The sequence below is a fragment of the Emys orbicularis genome, chromosome 13 (assembly GCF_028017835.1).
Source record: "Emys orbicularis isolate rEmyOrb1 chromosome 13, rEmyOrb1.hap1, whole genome shotgun sequence".
Taxonomy (NCBI): Eukaryota; Metazoa; Chordata; order Testudines; family Emydidae; genus Emys; species Emys orbicularis.
The window spans coordinates 38,434,654-38,454,880 of record NC_088695.1 but is presented as its reverse complement, the minus strand read 5'-3'; the positions used below and the strand labels follow the sequence as shown (position 1 = coordinate 38,454,880).

The window sequence follows — 20,227 nt, the reverse complement described above, 5'->3', positions numbered from 1 at the left end:
CCACATGCTTGAACAAGCATTTCTTCATTCTGGTTTCACAATATTGTACATGCTATAAAAAGTAATTTCATTAGTGCATAGTGAAAGGTAGTGTTAAGATGAGCCTGTGTGATTTTAGCAGCAAATGCTAAATGACAAGCAGTATAATTAATTGTGCTTTCAAATATAACTGAAGAACATTTCCATTGGAAAAATCTCGTGTGTGTGTGTGTGTGTGTGTAAGTAAAACGGTGTAAGCTGTGCACTGTTGTTTTTGACTGCTTCGTTCCATACTCTGGAACATCTCAAGGATAATGTAACTGACTTAGGAAAAATCTGAAATAATTGAATGAATGACCTGTTCACAGTATTATGCTACTTAATTTTTAAAGATTTAATTACATTTTGGTATCATACTGCTGAACAGATGAATTAGAATATAGTACATCAGTAACTTTAAATACACACTATATTCATACTTATACTTTATCCTGAATTTTACACAGCTATGTAGTGTGGTGGCAGTGCTGAAGAACAATCGGCATACTACTACATACGTACTTGTACCTGAAACCTATTTCTTCTTCCTGCCCTGTAGTGTTTCTTGTACTCTGTTCCTTAAGTCCAACAGCATTCCTGAAAGGTCTCTTGTAGGTTCTCACTTCCTTAGTGGAGTTCTTGGGCATTGTTCAGCATACTATAGGTCTGATTTGATATTCAGTTTTGCTCTATACCATTCTTCAAAGAACATAGTATAAACTATTCATCAAAGAATCTGTAGGCATATCGCTCCTCTTCCCTTTTTGGAACATAGTCCTCTTATGATTTGTGGGGGTTTTTTTATTTGCTTGGTTTTTGGTTTTGTTTGCTCTTAAAAATTATTATTTAACACCCCCAGACAGCATCATAGAATTTTTCTTTCCATAAACACAGAAACAAAATAATCATACGTCTTTCATAGGGCTGGTCTTCACTGCGGGGAGATCGATGCTGCTGCAAACGATGCAGCGGGGGTCGATTTAGCGGGTCTAGTGAAGACCCGCTAAATTGACCGCAGAGGGCTCTCCGGTCGACCCTGGTACTCCAGCTCCCCGAGGAGATTAAGGTAAATCGACGGGAGAGTGTCTCCCGTCGACGCAGCGCAGTGAAGACACTGGGGCAAGTCGACCTAACCTACGTCAACTCCAGCTACGTTATTCACATAGCTGGAATAATGTAATTTAGGTCTACACACCTTGGTAGTGAAGACAGGCCCTAGGTATAGGGGAAATTTTATATTAATTTTTCTGCAACAGCGCATTTCCACTTGTGCTTCCAGCCTTGGAAGCTGTGTGGATTTTTATCACTGAGTCACTTATGATATCTCAGAACCTGCACTCTGCATATGCTACAGCTTCCACCATTGGTAGCACCAGTGGAACTGTACTAGTGTGGAAAAATGCCTAATTTTCCCAGTGTTGTTGTACTGTAAGGGTAGTTGGACTTCAGATTAGTGATTTGACTTGTGGTTTGGTAAGGCATTAAGCTACCTTTCCACAGCTGCTGTATTCAACTGGCTCAGAAATAAAGAATTCAAAGTTATAAGAGCATTTGTTTTTCAATTAGAATAGAAAATGGTTTGTTGAGGGGAAACCAATAACCCAATACTTAGACACATCCAAGTCTTTATATAGATTCTTAATGGATGATTTATCCAGGGTGCTAAATTCAAAACCTTCATGGTTTTGGGGGACAATTGTACTGAAACATTTGAAGGCTATACCCTAAAAAAAAAATCTGATAGCTGTCCCCATGTTGCTTCAAAGGACATCTGCCTTTAAAAACAAAAAACAAAAAAAACAAAACACTATTCATATTATCCTGCTAATTGAGCACCAGTTATTTTTTACTGAGTCTAATATATATTCCCTGACATCAGGAAGTCTTTTAATCAGTAATAAGAATTTGTAACAAAAAACATAAAACTTTTGTTTTTGTCTATCTGAAAAGTTATTGAGCACTGTTTTCTTTGTATTTCATCTTTTATAGTAGGACTTCTGTATAAGTATGTATCTTAATACTTGACTAGGTTTGTTAACCCAAAAAATAAGAGCTTACATTTTCTTTTAGAATTAACAAGTGCTTAGTATCAGAGGGGTAGCCGTGTTAGCCTGGATCTGTAAAAAGCAACAGAGGACTCTCAAGTGCTTAGTGTTGCCCAAGACATAAGAGGCCTGATTCTTAGAGGTTTGAAACACCTGCCACTCTACTTAATGTGAGTTGAAATCTGAAAATCAGGCCTCTTTTATTTAGGTGACTGACTTTAGGCAATCAAGTTTGAACATTTTGACCTTTAGGTTCTAGTAGTCTCCTATGCCTAAAGTACATTAACACAGCTCCATAACCCTAATCTGCTGGTGTTTACTTACCACTTATGTGTTATGGATATGAATGCACATTCCTCATCCACAAGACCAAACTAAATACATCTAGGGCCCAATCCCATTCCAGTTAAGGTCAGTAGGACTAACCACATGAGTAAAGAGTACTCAGTAGAGTAAGATTTTGTGGTATCTGTCCTTAAATTTGCTATTGGGTGAAAATATCTGGCTACATGGGCTCTAGCTGGTTGGGTGGGGCAGGGTTAAACAACAGATAAGCAGTTATTAGATCCCATTTGTCTTGATAATTTTGAATGGAAGTGCTTTTGTCTAATGATTCAATAGTTTTCAGCAGTTCAAGTGTGCGTTTGCCTTTCTCAGTGCTCAATATTGAATGCCTAATGTAAGAGTCTATTTCCCTTCAGTGCTGTTTGCTTTAATGGAAGCTCTACCTGCACATGGAGAGGAAACTGTAATCTTTAGTGTATTTTGATGATGCTTGAAATTCTACTGTGTATTTCTGTATTGCTTTATAGCCAAGCTTTTCCGTGTTTCACTTATCTGCCTCAGACACATTGTATTATGCCCATTTTACAGGTGGATAAACTTAGATGTAAAGTTGTGAAAAGTAATGTATTTAATGTGATACAGTGAGTTGGTGGCAGAGCCATGAATAGAATTTGTGCATCTGGACTCTTTCCTCTAGTCACTGAATCACAATCTCTCACATTTCTGTTTTGTATCTGGTAGTCTGCAAAATCCAGTCCGATATTTAAATCCATCGGACCTCTACAGCAATAGTAATTTAATATAATCCATCATCACTAGATAGGCTTGGTATTTCTTTTCCCATTTGTGATTTTTGTAACTAACCTAAATTCTTGTTTCATTTTCCTTGATTTCTAAAAAGAGCTTACTTTTCTCCAATAGTCATTAAAAAATAGGGAGAGTACCTCAAATGTTCCTAGTGAGCAGAGCAAGGATAACGTTGAGTCTCTAGTCAATACTTGCTATTAGGCAACTTAATATACAAGATCAGTATTCATGTTTTTTCCACCCTGTTGCCAATCTAAAGCTCACAGGTTTATCTGGTGGTATATGTTTCAAAATCCCTTTCAGATGAATATTATTTTAGAATGAAATATTTTCATTTTCCCATTAAAAAGAAGTCCAATTGTTAGTTCTCTGATTAAAAAGTGGCATTCTCAGTTTGTACACTAGGTGGCACTGCTGTACTTCTAATCTTCCTTTCCCATCCTTTCTCTTGTTACCTTCTGTGTAGATACTATCTACACACATGGTATTAGGATACTGTCCTCATATATTTCAGGAATCCGCAGCATCTCTTTGCATTTAACCCTCTGAGTCCAAGTTTCATATCAGAATCCTAGAAGGGCAACCCTGAAGGCATCCTGGGCCTAGAGAAATCAGGTGTTCCCCAAAAGGTTTCTGTACAAATAGACAGCCAAGCTGAGATGCTTATCATGTAGGGAGTCACATCTTAGGAAACCCTGGAGGTTTGAATTTGGATGGTGTCCAACAGGACCTTCCTGATTGCAACTTACCTTGCAGGGAAGGCGACTGTCACTCTCAGATTAACCCTCACGAGTGGTCCCTGGATCAGGAAGTGGTGAACCAGATCTTCCTTGATTGGGGAGGAACCTGAGGTGGATCTATTCGTCATGAGTCTGAAAGGTAAATTTGTTCTTAGCTGTAAATTTATGGTTCTGCTAGTTCATACTATGCCAATCCAGACTTCAGAGTTACCCCCCATCCAGTAAGCAGATGAATAAGATTTAGAACTTACATAGTGCTTTAAGTTTCTTTTCAAAGCACTGTACAAACATTGATTAGTCAGATGAAGAGAGAGAAGACATGAAGGAAGATGGCTATCATAGCCCTGCGTTACCTAATCTTCCTCCCTTAAGAACATTCATTAGGTGAGAAAAAAAAAAAAGATATACAGTATATTAGATATATTGTATACTATCATTGAATACAATAATAATACCTAGCTCTTATAAAGTGATCATTACCCAGGATGGCTCTCTTCTAAAGGGTGAGCCATATGGATTGGTGTAGGAGAAACTAGCAGAACCACTGTTTTCACAGACAAGGACAAATTTAACTTTCTGCTATTTACCCCTATACCAATCCACAATCTAGAAATATAAAATCTTTGTGCCAACTCAGATATTGGTTGACTTGCGGAGAGGAGAAAAAAAAAGCCCTGACAGTTTCAGTTCTTGGGTTCTCTGGATCAACTAAAAATGTAAACTATTAGTAAAATATAACTTATTTTTAAACAAAAGGCTGTGTACCGTATCAGATCATTTCAGATATTAACACTCTTAGCTGTTTGGACCCATCTGTAGCGTTGTATACAAGGCTACAGACAGTCCCATAAATGTAAGTTTTAAAAAGCTTATTTTCCCCTTCCTTTTCTAAAAAGCCACAGGTGTAAATTTAGATCTAATAGAAGATGTGTAGTAGGACCACATTGAAAGCTAAATAGAGGAAGAGCTCCCTAAAATGTCAAAGTGAAAGAACAATATGTCAGAGCTGACTAAACAGTAGCTTGATTGGGTTATCCTCCTAGATGGAGAAATCCAACTGTAGAAAATTGCATTTGTTTATACATAAATAAACTATCTTCCTTCAAGTTATTTCTCTGTGTCAAATGGTCAAAGGGAGAGCCCTACAGTCTAGAATGGTGTAGGAGATATAGTAGAACATGAAAAGACCAGGCTTCAAGAAAAATAAATTTGTCATATTTGTAATGGATATGTCTTCCCTTACTGGGGAAAACAGTTCATGCAGTCTGTCCTCCAATACTCTGAGTAGTAAGGGTATCCTGTGTTTCCCCCGTAGTATAAATTTGACGTTCACTGTTGCTAGGTGGCCATAGCTGATCTCCAGCAGACTTCCAGATTCTAAGCATTCAGAACTAGGGCAACTCTTCTTCCCCTCTCCTTCACAGCTTGGCTTCTGAGAGGCTGGGGACTGAATACTGTGGTCTTTCCAGTGAATTGTGTTCAAGTCCTTTGTGTTTGCAAGGAGACTTGTAAAAAGGCATAGAGCCTTAAATGAAAGATGTTTGCTGCCTGATGTGGTACAAAACTAGTAAATTCCTTCATTTGCCCACACAAAATCTGCTTAGATACTGTCTGCACTGATCAGGGTCTGTTCCTCTCAGTACATCTTTTGGTGTGGATTTGGCTACTATTCTGAATTTTCAAAAATCTGAATACCTGTTTCTGGGTAGTCTCTATTTTAAAAAAGGACAGTGAGTCCATGTTAAAGAAGAAACTTAAGACAATTCTGTTTTCGTGTGATGTGATAACACTATTCTCAATAACTACATAGCTACTAGTTGCGTTATGTGATAGTTGCAAGCTGTAACTTTTTACATGGAAGATTCTAATTCTGCTGCTAATAACCTTGGCTTAGTGAACTATAAGTTCTAGTGACTGTTCAGCATCACACACTTTCACTGTTCCCACAACACCTCCTTTGACTAGTTAGTTATCGATCAAGTATCTTTTCCTCATGTCCAACCTAATGAAACTTCCCTTCACGAACTGAATGTAAAAGGACATTTGGCTTCTATCTACAATTTTCCAAAAACCCTTAAAGTACATTCAGCTTTTTGTTGTTGCTGCTGCTAACACATCAGTCTAAACTTTCAAAGCAGTGCAATTTCCATTGATATTCATGTGAATTGTGCAGCTGACTTAGACTGCATCTCTCATTGTTCTTAACTGATGAGATGATCGCTTGAAGGCCTTGCGAAAACCCATTCCTATAAAGGCATGTGAACTGCATTAACCAGTGGGAGATAAACCCCATCCCATTAAATCTGCAGAAAAGATTCAAGGAGAGTTCTGAAAAGAAATTACTGCTGTAGAGACTATGGGTCAGATTGTTATATCTGTGGCACATGTATAAATCCAAAGAAATTTTACTAAAGTCAGAGTTGCTGTGGATTTACAACAATGTCACTGAGATCAGATCCTAGCTTTGGATTGAAACATGTTGTGGAATGATGCTGGGTTGAGAGTATGTATAACTTACTAGTGCTTGTGTTTTGCAACTATTAAATTGAGAGTCACAGAACTGCTGAAATATTCTAGCAGTAGTAATTATATAACAAAATTCCTTATAAATTGTGAGAAGAAAACCAAACTTGATTTTTCAGAGTTCTCATTCTCTAAATATGTGTTTGTGTGTGTCATTTGTATTGAGTTTTTCCAGTTTTTGCAGGTCATTGATAAAGCTTTAATAAAACAAAAATGAATATTTCACTTTCAAATGGAATAAAGAGATGTGATTTTCCCCTCCCCTCTAACTTAAATGACAGGCACCCATGGGGACATGCTGGGGTGATATCTCGGAAGGAGTGCGAGTGGAAGTTCCGAACACAGACTGCAGCCTACCTACCAAAGTCTTCTGGATAGCTGGAATTGTGAAATTAGCAGGTTAACTTTTTTTTCAGATCATATGTATTAAAATGATTGCAATGATAATTGTATTGGGGAAGTCTCAATTCAGGGAACTGAGCAATTTCTTTTAAAAGCAAGAAGGATTTGTAGAGATAAATATAGGCTTTAAGAAGCTATCCTAGTAGTATCTGGAAAGTAATTCAGTGTTCTCTCTGAGTACTATAATCTGTAGTTGTGTTGGGGGGGGGGGGGGGGGGGAAGGGTTGTTTTAAAAGAGAAAAAGATTTAGCTGAAAATGTATTCATGAATATGAAGTAATAACTAAGGCCAGGTCTACACTACCGCGGTAGTTCGACAGCTGGCAATCGAACTTCCATGTTCGATTTATCGCGTCTGGTCTGGACGCGCTAAATCGATCCCGGAAGCGCTCGCCGTCGACTGCGGTACTCCAGCTCGGCGAGAGGAGTACCGCGGAGTCGACGGGGAGCCTGCCTGCCGCGTGTGGACTGCGTCTGAACCACGGTAAGTTCGAACTAAGGTATGTCGACTTCAGCTACGTTATTCACGTAGCTGAAGTTGCGTACCTTAGTTCGAATTTGGGGGTTAGTGTAGACCAGGCCTTATACAAAGCCTGCTACTCCTCCAGTTGAAGTCAATGAGAGCAGTAGTGGGCTGCCACTCAGAGCTATAAGACTAAGATAAATGTTGTAAGATGTTGCAACTGTCTCCTTTGATGTGCTGTGGGCCTTCAACTCCAGTTTGCTTCAGTGGGAGTTGAAGGTGCTTATTACTTCATTGCACTGAATCCTAAATTACCGTATATACTCAATCATAAGCTGGTTCATTTATAAGCTGACCCCCCCCCCCAAGATGGCTAAGTAAAAATGGAAAATTTTTATGAACCATTCATAAGCTGACCCTATAATTCAGGGGTCTGAAACTTTGGCTCCCGGCCCATCAGGATAAGCCGCTGGCAGGCTGAGACGGTTTGTTTACCTCGAGTGTCCACAGGCACGGAGGTAAACCTAAACAAAATGTCCCAGCCCACCAGCGACTTACCCTGATGGCCCAGGACAGCAACTGGTGGGGAAATTTTGGGGAGGGGGAGAAGCTGAGGGTCGGGGAGTAACCCCTGTGACCACCCCCCACATGACCCCACCCCTAATCTGGGACCTCCCCACATGATTCCTCCCTGCCCCACCCCTAGCCCGGGACCCCCACACTCTCCCCTTCCCGTCCCTTCCCACCTTACCTGGGGTGGGCCAGTGGAAGATGTCTCTGGCCTGGCCGGAGCTTCTCCAGCAGGCTGGGCAGTGCGGCCGCAGCCTGCCAGCCCTGGAGCTGCAGCTGCTTCAGAGGCTGGGGGGAGAGCAGCATGGCCAGAAGAGGAGAGACTCTGGCCCCGCCTCTTCCCTTCTGGGTCTGCTGGTTGTGCTGCCCCCTCTGTTGGGGTGGGGGGGAGAGGGCTTTGTCCCACCTCTCCCCCTCTCTATACTCGTTCATAAGCCGACCCCCTTTTCTGATGCTTTACTAAAAAATTCAGCTTATGAACGAGTATATATGGTAATCATTTAGCAAATGTCTACATAAAAGCTTCCACTCTCAACAGTTTTCTTTGAAGATGCTTTTCACCACACACAGATTATGTATGAATCTTTATCCTTGCAGAGGTAATAAGGGAGAGAAACTCCCACCTGCAGAGCTTCCAAACTTCTCAGTTTTTCTCCTGCTCAGGTGTTAAACTCTGCTGGTTGGGCCTGTTTTGCGTTGGCCCAGTTTTCAGGGAACAGCTTCCTCACATTATGGATGATTCAGGATCAGGAAATATGAAATCAAATAGCTCCAGATCAGTGAACTCGTAAACTCCACTACTGATCTTCTTTCTTACAAAGTTAAAGGTTACATAGTTAAACACTCAAAAGTCAAGGACTGCATACATTATAATTAAACACACTTCCTCTGTATATTCAATACAACAATCTTTAATTATAAGGTCATATACACATTTTCCTACTATATAAGATACACATGCATAGTACCTCAGAACGTTTTTTAATTTTTTTGCATTGTTACTAAATTACCTTCAAGTCAGGCAAGATGCCTTCTGAATCATATAGACTAAAAAATTCAGTGAACATGCATTATGCTGGGTGGAATAGTATTAACCTTTTATAACCTCACTCAGCTATAGCTTTTAAACATGGGATTGCTCTCTTTCAGGCTACAATGCTTTGCTGAGATATGAAGGGTTTGAAAACGATTCAAGTGTTGACTTCTGGTGCAACGTGTGTGGGTCTGACATCCACCCAGTTGGTTGGTGTGCAACTAGTGGGAAGCCTCTAGTCCCACCTAGAAGTATGTAAATATTAGCACTCCTGATTCAGTAGTAGAGATTGTAATCTTCTACATTTAACTGAATTCATTGTGATTCAGATGTCAAATTGATATGGCTCTCATTTACGAATCGTATGTAAAGTTGTGAATAAATCTGGTTGCCTATGGGTCAATGAGGACCTGATCCTGCGGATCTTCACAGGAAATACCCCTTACTCGTGTGAATAAGGATCATTAAGATCAGATCCTAAGTAATTAAATTCATCAGTTGCTAAAGCATACTCTGTTTTATTTAATGTATTCTTCATTAAAATCTTAGGTCAGCTTCTGCCCCAAAATATACACACATACAGTTGTGAAACTGGAGCAGAATTCAGCCTTTAAGGCTTTTGATACGTTTTAATTATTCTGATATTTTCATTCAGTATTTTAACAATCATTTTATATTGTTTTACAAATACTGTCTTTAACTTTGTATCTCTAATAGATTAACTTAATTAGTAATCATTGACTTCCCCCCCCCTTTATTTGCAACAGCAATCCAACACAAATACACAAACTGGAAAGCTTTTCTCGTGAAGCGACTTACTGGTGCCAAAACTCTTCCTCCTGACTTTTCTCAGAAGGTAAGTTGATGTGATATAAATAATGTAATATAAACACAACCTCATTACTGTGTGAGGAATTGAACTGTTTTGCAATGGCACTTTGGCCCCTCTTGTGGAGGAAGATAGAACTGCAGCTACTCCCTTTGCCTTACCTCTTCAGTGGCTACATCAGCGGTTCTCAACCCGTGGCCCATGGGCTCAGCTATGTGCTAAAGTCATGGGCTCTCTGCCGTCCAGCGGGGCTCTGGGCTCCCAGCCACCCGGTGGGGTTGGGGTCCTGGCTGCCTCCAAACCCTGCATGGCGGGAGTCAGGGTCCCCACACAGCAGGGTCCTGGGTCAGGGTCCCTGCCCCACTCCTGGCCCCACTCTGTGAAGGGGTCTCTGGGCAGAGGGCGATGAGCATAGGGGTTTGTGTGTGTGGGGGGGGGGGTTAAGAGGAGGGCACTGGTTCTCAACCTGTGGTCCAGATAACACTTTGTGGGCCGCATGTGGCCCACGATGATAAATAGGTTGAGAATCACTGTGTTAGATAGAGAACATCTGTGTCCATCTGTGATGTATAATTTTTAAATATCAGAGGGGTAGCCGTATTTAGTCTGTATCCACAAAAACAACGTGGAGTCCGGTGGCACCTTAAAGACTAACAGATTTATTTGGGCATAAGCTTTAGTGGGTAAAAAACCCACTTCATCAGATGCATGGAGTGAAAATTACAGAAGTAGGCATAAATATACTGACACATGAAGAGAAGGGAGTTACCTTACGTGCCAGTATATTTATGCCTGCATCTGTAATTTTCACTTGATGCATCTGAAGAAGTGGGTTTTTTACCCACTAAAGCTTATGCCCAAATAAATCTGTTAGCTTTTAAGGTGCCACCGGACTCCTCATAATTTTTAAAAAATCTTGCACTTTGTGTATGTAGGAAAATAAACAAAACTGGTTTGTCTTCATCTCACATTACAAATTAACTGTTGTTCTGCAAGGTATCATCTGATTATCAATCACTGATGACCTAGCCAACTCCCATTAAAGTCGATGGAAACACTCCATTAACTTCAGTGGGAGTTGGATCAGGGCCTTCCTTACATAATATAGCTGTACCATTCCAGGTTATTTTTTGTGAGAAGTTCACTTTATGGATCTTACCATTATTACATCATCCTGATATAGACAGGAGAAAATGTTCATGGTGGTTTTTGCAGCAAAGAAACTGGAGACTGAATTTAGTGGAAGGTGCTTTAATAGCAGATGACAGGTGACTAAACATTTTCCCTATTATTTTAAGGTGTCAGAAAGTATGCAGTATCCTTTCAAACCTTCCATGAGAGTAGAAGTTGTTGACAAAACGCATCTCTGTCGAACACGGGTAGCAGTTGTAGACAGTGTAATTGGAGGACGATTAAGATTGGTATATGAAGAAAGTGAAGACAAAACGGATGATTTCTGGTGCCATATGTACAGCCCACTCATTCATCACATTGGTTGGTCCCGAAGTATAGGACATCGCTTCAAAAGATCTGGTAAGCAAGTTGTGTTGCAAAGATACCTTGTCAGCAGTACAGGCTTATTTGAAAGATACTTCATGCAATGATTTGGCTAAAAGGAGCAAGCTGGCTGAAAAAGCTTCTAATTCAAGTAATTATATCTTCAAAAACGTATGCACTGGTGCTAATCAAGACTTTTTTTCAGCCACTAGGTCTCCGCTCTGTATGGCTTAGTTTAAAAACTATTATCAGTGTTTCCTTCAGGGTTTGGAAGAGCTCGGGTGAACTTCAATGAGAAGTTCCATCCATGAGACCGTATCTAGGAATGTTTACAATATAAGCTAGAGTAAACAATGGTTTCTGTAGACAAAGCCCAATGTTCTATGTATTTAGCATGTCTTGCTGCTGGCACCCTGGAATTACACAGCACTGCCCCACCTGCTGCCACCACCTAGGTGGTACGGTTAAGTCAGCACAAGTATTGCTTGTGTTATTGATTTAATTCAGTTTATTTTGTTCTGACCTCAACCTTTGGGCGTGCTTCCTATTTTTGTATGGCAACATGTAACTGCATTGCAGAAGTTGTCAGAAGAGGGACAGAAAAGTAGAGGCTGACAGATGTGTAGTGGAGTTTTGATCACCTAAAATCAAAACTTTTCTATTTTTTAAATATTTTATATCCTCTTCTTAATGATAAATTAACATTGTCTGTTGCTAAGATTCTCTTTGCACATAAGCCACTCCTCTGTAACATAGAACAGGAATAAAAAAGCTCCACGTTGCACCAGCTTTGGACACTAAAATATCAATATTTTTTATGGTTGGAAACCTTCATTGAAATCAATATAAAAATAAAAGGGAAACAGTTAAAAGAAATCATGCTCAGGACTGCTTCCTGGAAATGGACATAAGAGCTTTTCACAAAGCTGCTGGAATTCATTTCAGAGAAGAGGATCCAACCAGTAGCTGCAAACTCCTGCAAAGATCAGGCGGCTCCTCTGTTATAGGATCCTATCAGAGCTATGGATCCCACCACACTACAAAAATGTTTCACAAAAACAAGAATTTCTAGTACAAAAATGAGGTAACAAACAGCATGACTACAATACCAGGATGTTTTAAATCAAAATTTAATTATATTAAGCCTTGAAGTCACTTATGTGTATAAGTCCTCAATTTGTCAGTTCTCTGCTTTAACTCTACTGAGAATGCAAACTAGTTTGACTTGTCAAACTTCTGCAAAAGCTTATATGTATTTCACTGACACTTTTGTGCTATAATCAAGGCTTCTGGGTATCAGTGTTTTCTGAATGCTGTCATATCTCTTGTCCTCAAAATACATAAATTGCATGATTTGAGCTCCATTCCCAAATTGTCTAGGTGGCATACTGCTGTGGCCTCTTTATACACTTTGGGCCCACATGTTTGTAAAGTTATGACTGCCTTAAATGGTACAATGTCAGGAAAAGGTGCTTGTTTGTTTTTGGGGTGGGTATTAGTCTCTTCATAAATATTTACTGATTAATAATGTAACTGTCCCTTGTAGATATTACAAAGAAACAGGACGGACATTATGATGCACCCCCACATTTATTTGCAAAGGTAAGATTACTAACGAGATCTCTAAGTTTGTTTACTCAGAGTTGGAAGAGGAATTTTTCATTACTTGAAGACCAAGCATAACTGAGAAATTATACCAAATTACTGTACAAAGGTCTGTCACTATTTGAAATTACTCTTTTTTTTAAAAAAAAAAAAAATGCTGTTAGGCATTTTGATGTAAGCAAAATTGACAGGGAGTTTGAGAGGTATTTTGGTCTTTTTGCTGCAAACTTTGTTTCATGGGTGTGGTTATATTGTCTTATAAATCAGTTGTTCTTGTCACCTCAGCTAGCTGTGTAATGCCGTTGTATGAATCTTTAGGTAAAAGAAGTAGATCCAAGTGGAGAATGGTTCAAGGAGGGAATGAAATTGGAAGCTATCGATCCCTTAAACCTGTCTGCAATATGTGTTGCAACCATTAGGAAGGTAAGAGACTGAATTTATACTTTTGTGGAAGAATGGGACATGAATCCTGTTAATCTGATTTCCAGTCTTCTGTAATCAATACTGCTGCTAAAAACACTTTTTAATAAAGGCTGATATTTTATTTAAAACAAGATTTTTAAAAAAGCAATCAATGTGTTGGTCAACAGCATGTACTCTCGTCTGCTCCTTCCACATCCACCCCTTCCAATAAAAGGATAATGTGTGCAATTTGTGAATGCTTACCAATGGCTTCCATTTATGAGCTGCTTTCCTGTTACTGGAGTATTAAGAATGGTTGATTGTTATAGTGGCAGATGAAAAGTATCTGTATGTGGCATTCACGAACGTTCAAAATTCCAGCCAGAATTTTGATTGACAAACAGTATGCCTGTAAAATTAATGTGCAATGGAACCACCTGTTAATTCTCATCTGGCTATTTTGCAGACAGTCTAATCCCTCACAAAAGCTTTGGATAATACATCTGTCCAAAAATATTCCTGCCAATGTTTTTGGTTTTATAGGGGTTTTTTTTTTTTTTTAATATATAATTTTTTTTCCTGTGTGGAAGACCCTCACAAGCTACAAAGGAAACTAACTATACAAAGATAGAGTGAAACTGATACTACGCAAAGCGCCGTCAAATACTCAAAGGAAAAAACCTGAAAACTAAAATAGTCTCTAATCTCGCTCTTCTATTATTGTTGCCAGTTAATGATCGCAATAGCATATACAACAAAAAATATTGGAGAGAAGTGACTTTTCTTAAGTTGACAGTGTTCCTTATACATATTTGTTTCATTTCTTACTCTGCTTTGAAACATGACATACTAAATTTCTAGCCTGGCCTTCACAGAGTATAAAGGTGCTTAATGTACAATATTGTTTTTATTTCCAAAGGTGTTAGCAGATGGATATCTAATGATCGGGATTGATGGCTCAGAAGCAGCAGATGGGTCTGACTGGTTTTGTTACCATGCCACCTCCCCTTCTATTTTCCCTGTTGGTTTCTGTGAAATTAATGCGATTGAGCTAACTCCACCCAGAGGTATTTACACTATTCTGACCAACTTCAATTTTGATTATTTTTCAGTGGTATTCTGTATAATCACATTCTTTGTTTCTTAAATCATTTTACAGCATTCATTTCATTTTCAGAACCATCTTGATTTCAAACAGAAACTTCAGCACTACTTTAAAATGGTCTGAAACAGGGATGTCAAACTCAATGTATAGAAGAGCCCAAATTGAATGCTTGATTAATTCATGGGCAAATAAAATGAGATTTGTTTTGACTACACAAAGATTAAAGGTAGAATATGGCCACTACATAACCTAAACTCTTACTGAGTAAAATTAGTTATATTCAGCATCAATTAATGCTGGGGGGGATGGGGGAAGAGATGCAGAGCACTTCCAGAACCATCTCGAGAATATCAATGCTAGGGAGTCTTGGGCCAGCAGAGGATTGGAATTATGATAGAGCAATTGTCCATATTAAAAGCATTGTAAAGTGTTGCAGATTTATTAATCAGGCATGATGAATTATTTTCTCTTGCTAAAATGCACATAAATGTATCCTTCATATCAGTATCCATCGGAGTGGGAGGGGTTCATTTTTTTTGAACAAGGCCTAAGGAATGATTTTTGTGAGCAAAACTGTCTGAACACCATCATACGTGTCTGCAGATGGTTTTCTGTTGACTTCATCGCTAAACTTTATTACATTACTTTAGCAACATATAAAGGGAGAGAGAGGTAATTGCATCATAATAGATGATAGGTGCTCACTGTTTGTTTAGTTTTTTGTAAGAATTTTGTCTCTGTCCCTATTCATTCAAAATCTCTAAATTATTGGAAGGAGACGGGGGGAGCCTATATTACTGGTTAAATGCAAGCTTCTATTGGCACTGAGTGCAGAGATTTTCTGAATATTGAGTGTACTGACAGTTGTGCCTGCAACAAAAAGAAAAACATTTCATAGCATTCCCGTTAGCTGACACGAATCTGTTGGCTTTTAGCATTTGGCGAATCCGTAGGTGAGCAGATTTACCCTTGCTTACTGGAGCTGTAACATTCAGTGCAATTACTACAGTAAACAATCATGGGGATAATCTGACCTGCCAAAAACATATAGTCCATCCTGTGCCTTTTTTAAAAAAAAAATACTTTCTACCGCCTCCAAACAAATAAGATTTCGGAGTCATTTACAGAATGAACATTTAATAATGACAAAATGTGTGTCTATACACATTCTGGTAAAACCAGACTTTTAAATGGACGATACACTACAAATGATAGATGCCTGTCTTTGAATAATCCTGAGTAAATGTTTATTATTTAATCACTGAACCTACGACAGAAGGTGAACTTCTGTTAATATCATTTAATATACTGCCGTGTTTCTTACATCGGGGCAGCTCTCCTCCTTTTCTGCTTTTGTCTGCGTTTCTTCTCTTTCTCTCTCTAGAATTCTCGATAGCAATCCTGTATCATCCATTGCTAGACTATTCTTATAAATCATATTCAGTTTTTTGTAAAATTTAGTTTCATGTGTATGACTAACAAACAGCAGTAAGAATGTTCTAGAACTTTAACCTTCTTAGTAGGTTACATTATTTCTGAAGCAAATGCATTATTATAATGATCAGAGCCCCCTTAATACCTGTGAGAGGTGTGTTCTAGTGGCTAAATTATGGGAATTGGAAGTCCTGAGTTCTAATCTTAGCTCTGGGATGGGCTTCCTCTGCTCCCATCTTTCCCGTAGGCCTGTTGTGAGGATTAATTAGATAATGTTTGTAAAAAATTATTGAACATGTGTGTCAGAAGATCTCTCTAATGCTAACAAAAAAAAAATTCTTATGTGCACCTCTTGCCCTGCTATCTTGATGAATCTGCAGCCAATCAGACATGTCTGTTCATAAGGGTGGTGTGAACTTGGCTTGCTGCCACCCTTTCCATATTCACCTTGTTAGCTTGAAATTTTACACTGTGAAAAAAGGGGCCTTGAAACATAGGATTCAATCTTGTAAGGCGCGGAGCACTCTCGGCTCCCAGTGACGTCAGTGGAAGTCGAGGACACTTGGCACCTTTCAGGATTGGGACGGGAGTTTGTTGTTAAAGTTTAATTATATGTCTGAGGACTGTAGCCCTGTCGTATTGAGCTGTGACCCAAAGTGGCAGCTTGGACTAAAACAGTGGCTTTCTCACTCTCTCTCTTTAAATTATTCTGCACACCACTTTTAGTGAGATCCTATGGGGACTATCTTCCATCCCATCATTCCAAGCCCCCATCACCTCTTTGTTTTTCAAAATGTTTAATTCTACAGACCACCACAAAGAAATCTGCAAACTATTGTTGGTTCAAGGGCCAAAATTTGAGACTTTCTGGTCTAAGAAGCTGTCGGAAGGGAAAAGTCGCCCCAAAACAGTCCTCTCTATCCCATGCAAGTTCAATAGACTAACCAAAATTAAATACATTATTGAGAAACAGTTGTGTCTCCTCTAGTTTATAAGGTGGAGAGAAGCCCTTCATTACCTCCGTTGCTGCTTTTTCTAACCCTATGATCTCTGTTTTAAAAACACTATTTCACTGATTGTGTTTTGGCCAGTCTTCTCCAAACAAATCCAACTTTTCAAGGATAAAATTATTTTTCTCCCACAGGAAAGAATAGATGATTTTGCAGATTTGTCTTTAGTCACATCATTATGAAAAGGCTGTTATAACATTTAAAGAGGTTTTCTTCTCTGTTTGATTTGTGTGGAAGCCAATATGGAGCAAAAACTCAAATTGAGAAAAATATTTTGATATTTGTGTCTAGCTTCTTTGTGTTTTTAGTGACAATGTAGCACTAACAGTGTTGTTTTTAAATGAACAAAGTTTGCAGTTGATGTACGAAGGTACTATTTAAAATTCACAGGTTATGCAAAACTCCCTTTCAAATGGTTTGACTACCTCAGGGAAACTGACTCTATAGCAGCACCTGTAAAACTCTTCAATAAGGTAAGATAAATCATTGGTAAAGCCAACTGTACGGCATGTGTGCTATTTACAGTGGATTTTGTGCTGTAAATTCCTGCCTGCTTGGTCCCATGAGGTTAATCAGTCTCTTCAGCTGTCTTAAATATGTTTCTTCACTTATGTGCTAATTGTTCACAAAACCAGACAGTGATTTTTTTTCAAAGGCCATGTGAGTATGCTTTGAAAAATATCTAGTAGAAATGGAAATTGTTTATTAGAAATAGAAAAATTTGTGTGCATTCAGCTTGTATATTTCAGAGACTGAAAAAATCTTACTATGGAAGAAAATAGGAGCACATTAAATTACATAGATGATACCTTGGTATTCCACCATATTTACTTTCACCATCTGAATAATGCCACTTGAAATTAAACTTGACTGAAACAGCAGCCCCCATGAAGTATGTAAACTTCGTGTAGAGTAAGATGTTAGACTTGGTTTCCTGATATTTGGCTGTCTTACTTCATTATCCTTTTCAGGAAGTTCCAAACCATGGGTTTCACATTCGAATGAAACTGGAGGCTGTAGATCTTATGGAACCGCGCCTTGTATGTGTGGCCACAGTAACCCGCATCATCCATCGTCTATTGAGGATACATTTTGATGGCTGGGAAGAAGAATATGACCAGTGGGTGGATTGCGAGTCCCCTGACCTCTATCCTGTAGGGTGGTGCCAATTAACTGGATATCAATTACAGCCTCCTGCACCACAAAGTAAGTTGCTATGCATTTGTAAATGATTCCTCTTGCATCTTTTTAAATCTAAAATTTACCAGTTGCCTTCCAGTGTTTATACATGTGTGGTCATTCTCGTAAATTTACCCTTTTGGGGTTGGGTAGCCACCTGCAACAAAAAATGGACTAGACCCTTGCTGATTCTCAGATGCACACTATTCTAATCTGTTTCACTGTATAACTGATAAAGCACTTCAGAGTATTTGCATGGCTGTGCTCTGTTTATTTTTAATCCTGGGGCTAACAGATGTTTGTTGGGCCAGAGAAGAAGCAGACTGCCTAAGCATCAGGCCTAAATAACATTAGTCATCATTTATAGCACAATCAATTTGCATGGCACTTTACATTAAGAGGCTCTGATCCTGCAAACGTGTGTTAATAACTTTATGCATTAAATCAGTGGTACTATGCATATGCATAGTTATTCACATGCACAAGTGTTTGCAATATGGGATCTTGTAGTATGCACTGATTTAATTTAAAGAACCCAGACAGCCTGCTTGTGTGTCCATACCTGGCTTTTCAGTCCCATAAACCTGTCCAGAGCCTGGAGAGTGAATATGTAAACACCAGATGCTGTCTTTAGTGTAGCTGGCAGCTTATGATTTGAATACTTTAAATGTTGGCAGGCTTCCAGGAATACAGGAAATCAGTTCTGTCAACTGACATTCGTTATTGTTTTTTCTTCTTTGTTTAAACAGACATATTGGAGGAGTATAAACTAATTGTAATATAAAAATATATATTACAGGTTATGGCTGATTTGGAATGTTTTACTTTAGTTTGCTCTTCAAATGTTTTTCCTATTAGTCTGCCTTACCAGTGCTTATTTTTGTTTCATTCTTTGTTCTTGCCTCTTTCCATTCTTTTAATAATTTCTCTCTTTGTAGTCCGAATTTTTTGGTATCTTAATTTGTGTGTCTGTGTCCATTTTTCGTATGTAAATCTTTTTCGTGTGTCTGGTTTTCTAATCTTTTTCTGTTTCTATCTTTTTTTTTTTTTTTTTTTTCTTCCTCCCAACTTTCTTCTTGCCTTATGTGAAATCCGATTGGCAGCAAGACTCAGTTTTATGATGCATCAGCTGTACTTCTCCAGTCAGGAAAATAATTGCTATGAATAACTAGTTGCTCAAAGGAGCAGAGGTATGGCCCTGGCAGCAGATGTGTGTTGTCCCATAATGATGGATGAGATGACTATTTGTAGCCTGTTAGGTCAGGGAATATGATATGGGTAATTGTGTTCCAGGGGCTACTGGAATGGGTGCAGTTCAAGTAGAGGATTTTTCCTCTCTGAATGTGTTCTGTTTGACATAGGCTCTGTCTTCATTCATTCATTCATTCATTCATTCATTCATTGAGGAAAACATTTTTCTCGTGAATTTTCCTTAGCATGAAAGATTGTGCAGTATTTTCCCAAATCATTAATTGAAAATTTTAATTCTTAATATTTTTCAGCAGCAAGAGATAGCCAGTCAAGTTCGTCAAAGCAAAAGAAAAAGGCTAAGTCACAACAGTACAAAGGACACAAGAAAAGTGGGTGACAAAGTGGTGCTTATATGCCCTTTCCCAGCTGTTAGAAAGTTGTGCAATTTGTCTCAAATTATTCTGGTTGGAAATGTTGCTTGTGCATGAAATAAGTGTTATGCTTAAAGGTGCAGTATGCCATAAAAGGAGGCCTTTATTAATTGAGAAATGTTATTTTTTTTTATAACTTGCAGCAAAATAACCAAATGGAAAGTAAGTGGTTTTGAAAGAAATGATACTGTTTGTAACTTCTGTGTATATTGTACACGGACAAATAAGTTAAATTATTTTTGATACTCCTAGAACCAATTTTAGGTAAGCAATTCTGCATAAGCATGAAGATATAGTAAGGTGGTCTTGAGCAAAATGCTCATATATGCATGGCTCTTCGCTTTTTAACTCTTTGTAGCAAAGCTGGAGAAATAAGAATCAGGTTGTTTTGAAGCAGAAGGTAAATGAGATGTAGAAAACCGAGGGCAATCTATCATCCTCAGTTACTTTATAAAACTAAAATTTGTCTCCTCTTGCAAAACAGTACTAATTTTTAAATTGACAAGTTTATCAATTGTTAGGATGTGGGGCAATTGTAGGAAGCGCTTAATAATAATGTTACTTACGAAGGTACTTAGTAGTATTGCTATAGTTGACTACTCTTGTCAATTGAGTATTACTGTATATCCTCGATCATAAGCCAGTTCGTTTATAAGCCG

At 38.6% G+C, this 20,227-nt stretch overlaps 1 protein-coding gene across 1 annotated transcript in view; it reads left to right on the top strand.

The window, feature by feature from the left end:
• The window catches only part of MBTD1 (mbt domain containing 1), a 41,729-nt gene that overhangs the window by 4,879 nt on the left and 16,623 nt on the right, over positions 1-20,227 (top strand). The window contains exons 6-15 of the mRNA XM_065415768.1: positions 6,700-6,817; positions 9,002-9,136; positions 9,653-9,741; positions 11,013-11,247; positions 12,758-12,813; positions 13,135-13,239; positions 14,138-14,285; positions 17,158-17,240; positions 17,739-17,973; positions 19,449-19,526. Of these exons, the coding sequence (XP_065271840.1) occupies positions 6,700-6,817; positions 9,002-9,136; positions 9,653-9,741; positions 11,013-11,247; positions 12,758-12,813; positions 13,135-13,239; positions 14,138-14,285; positions 17,158-17,240; positions 17,739-17,973; positions 19,449-19,526 (1,282 nt within the window). The remainder of the gene's footprint in view (positions 1-6,699; positions 6,818-9,001; positions 9,137-9,652; positions 9,742-11,012; positions 11,248-12,757; positions 12,814-13,134; positions 13,240-14,137; positions 14,286-17,157; positions 17,241-17,738; positions 17,974-19,448; positions 19,527-20,227) is intronic.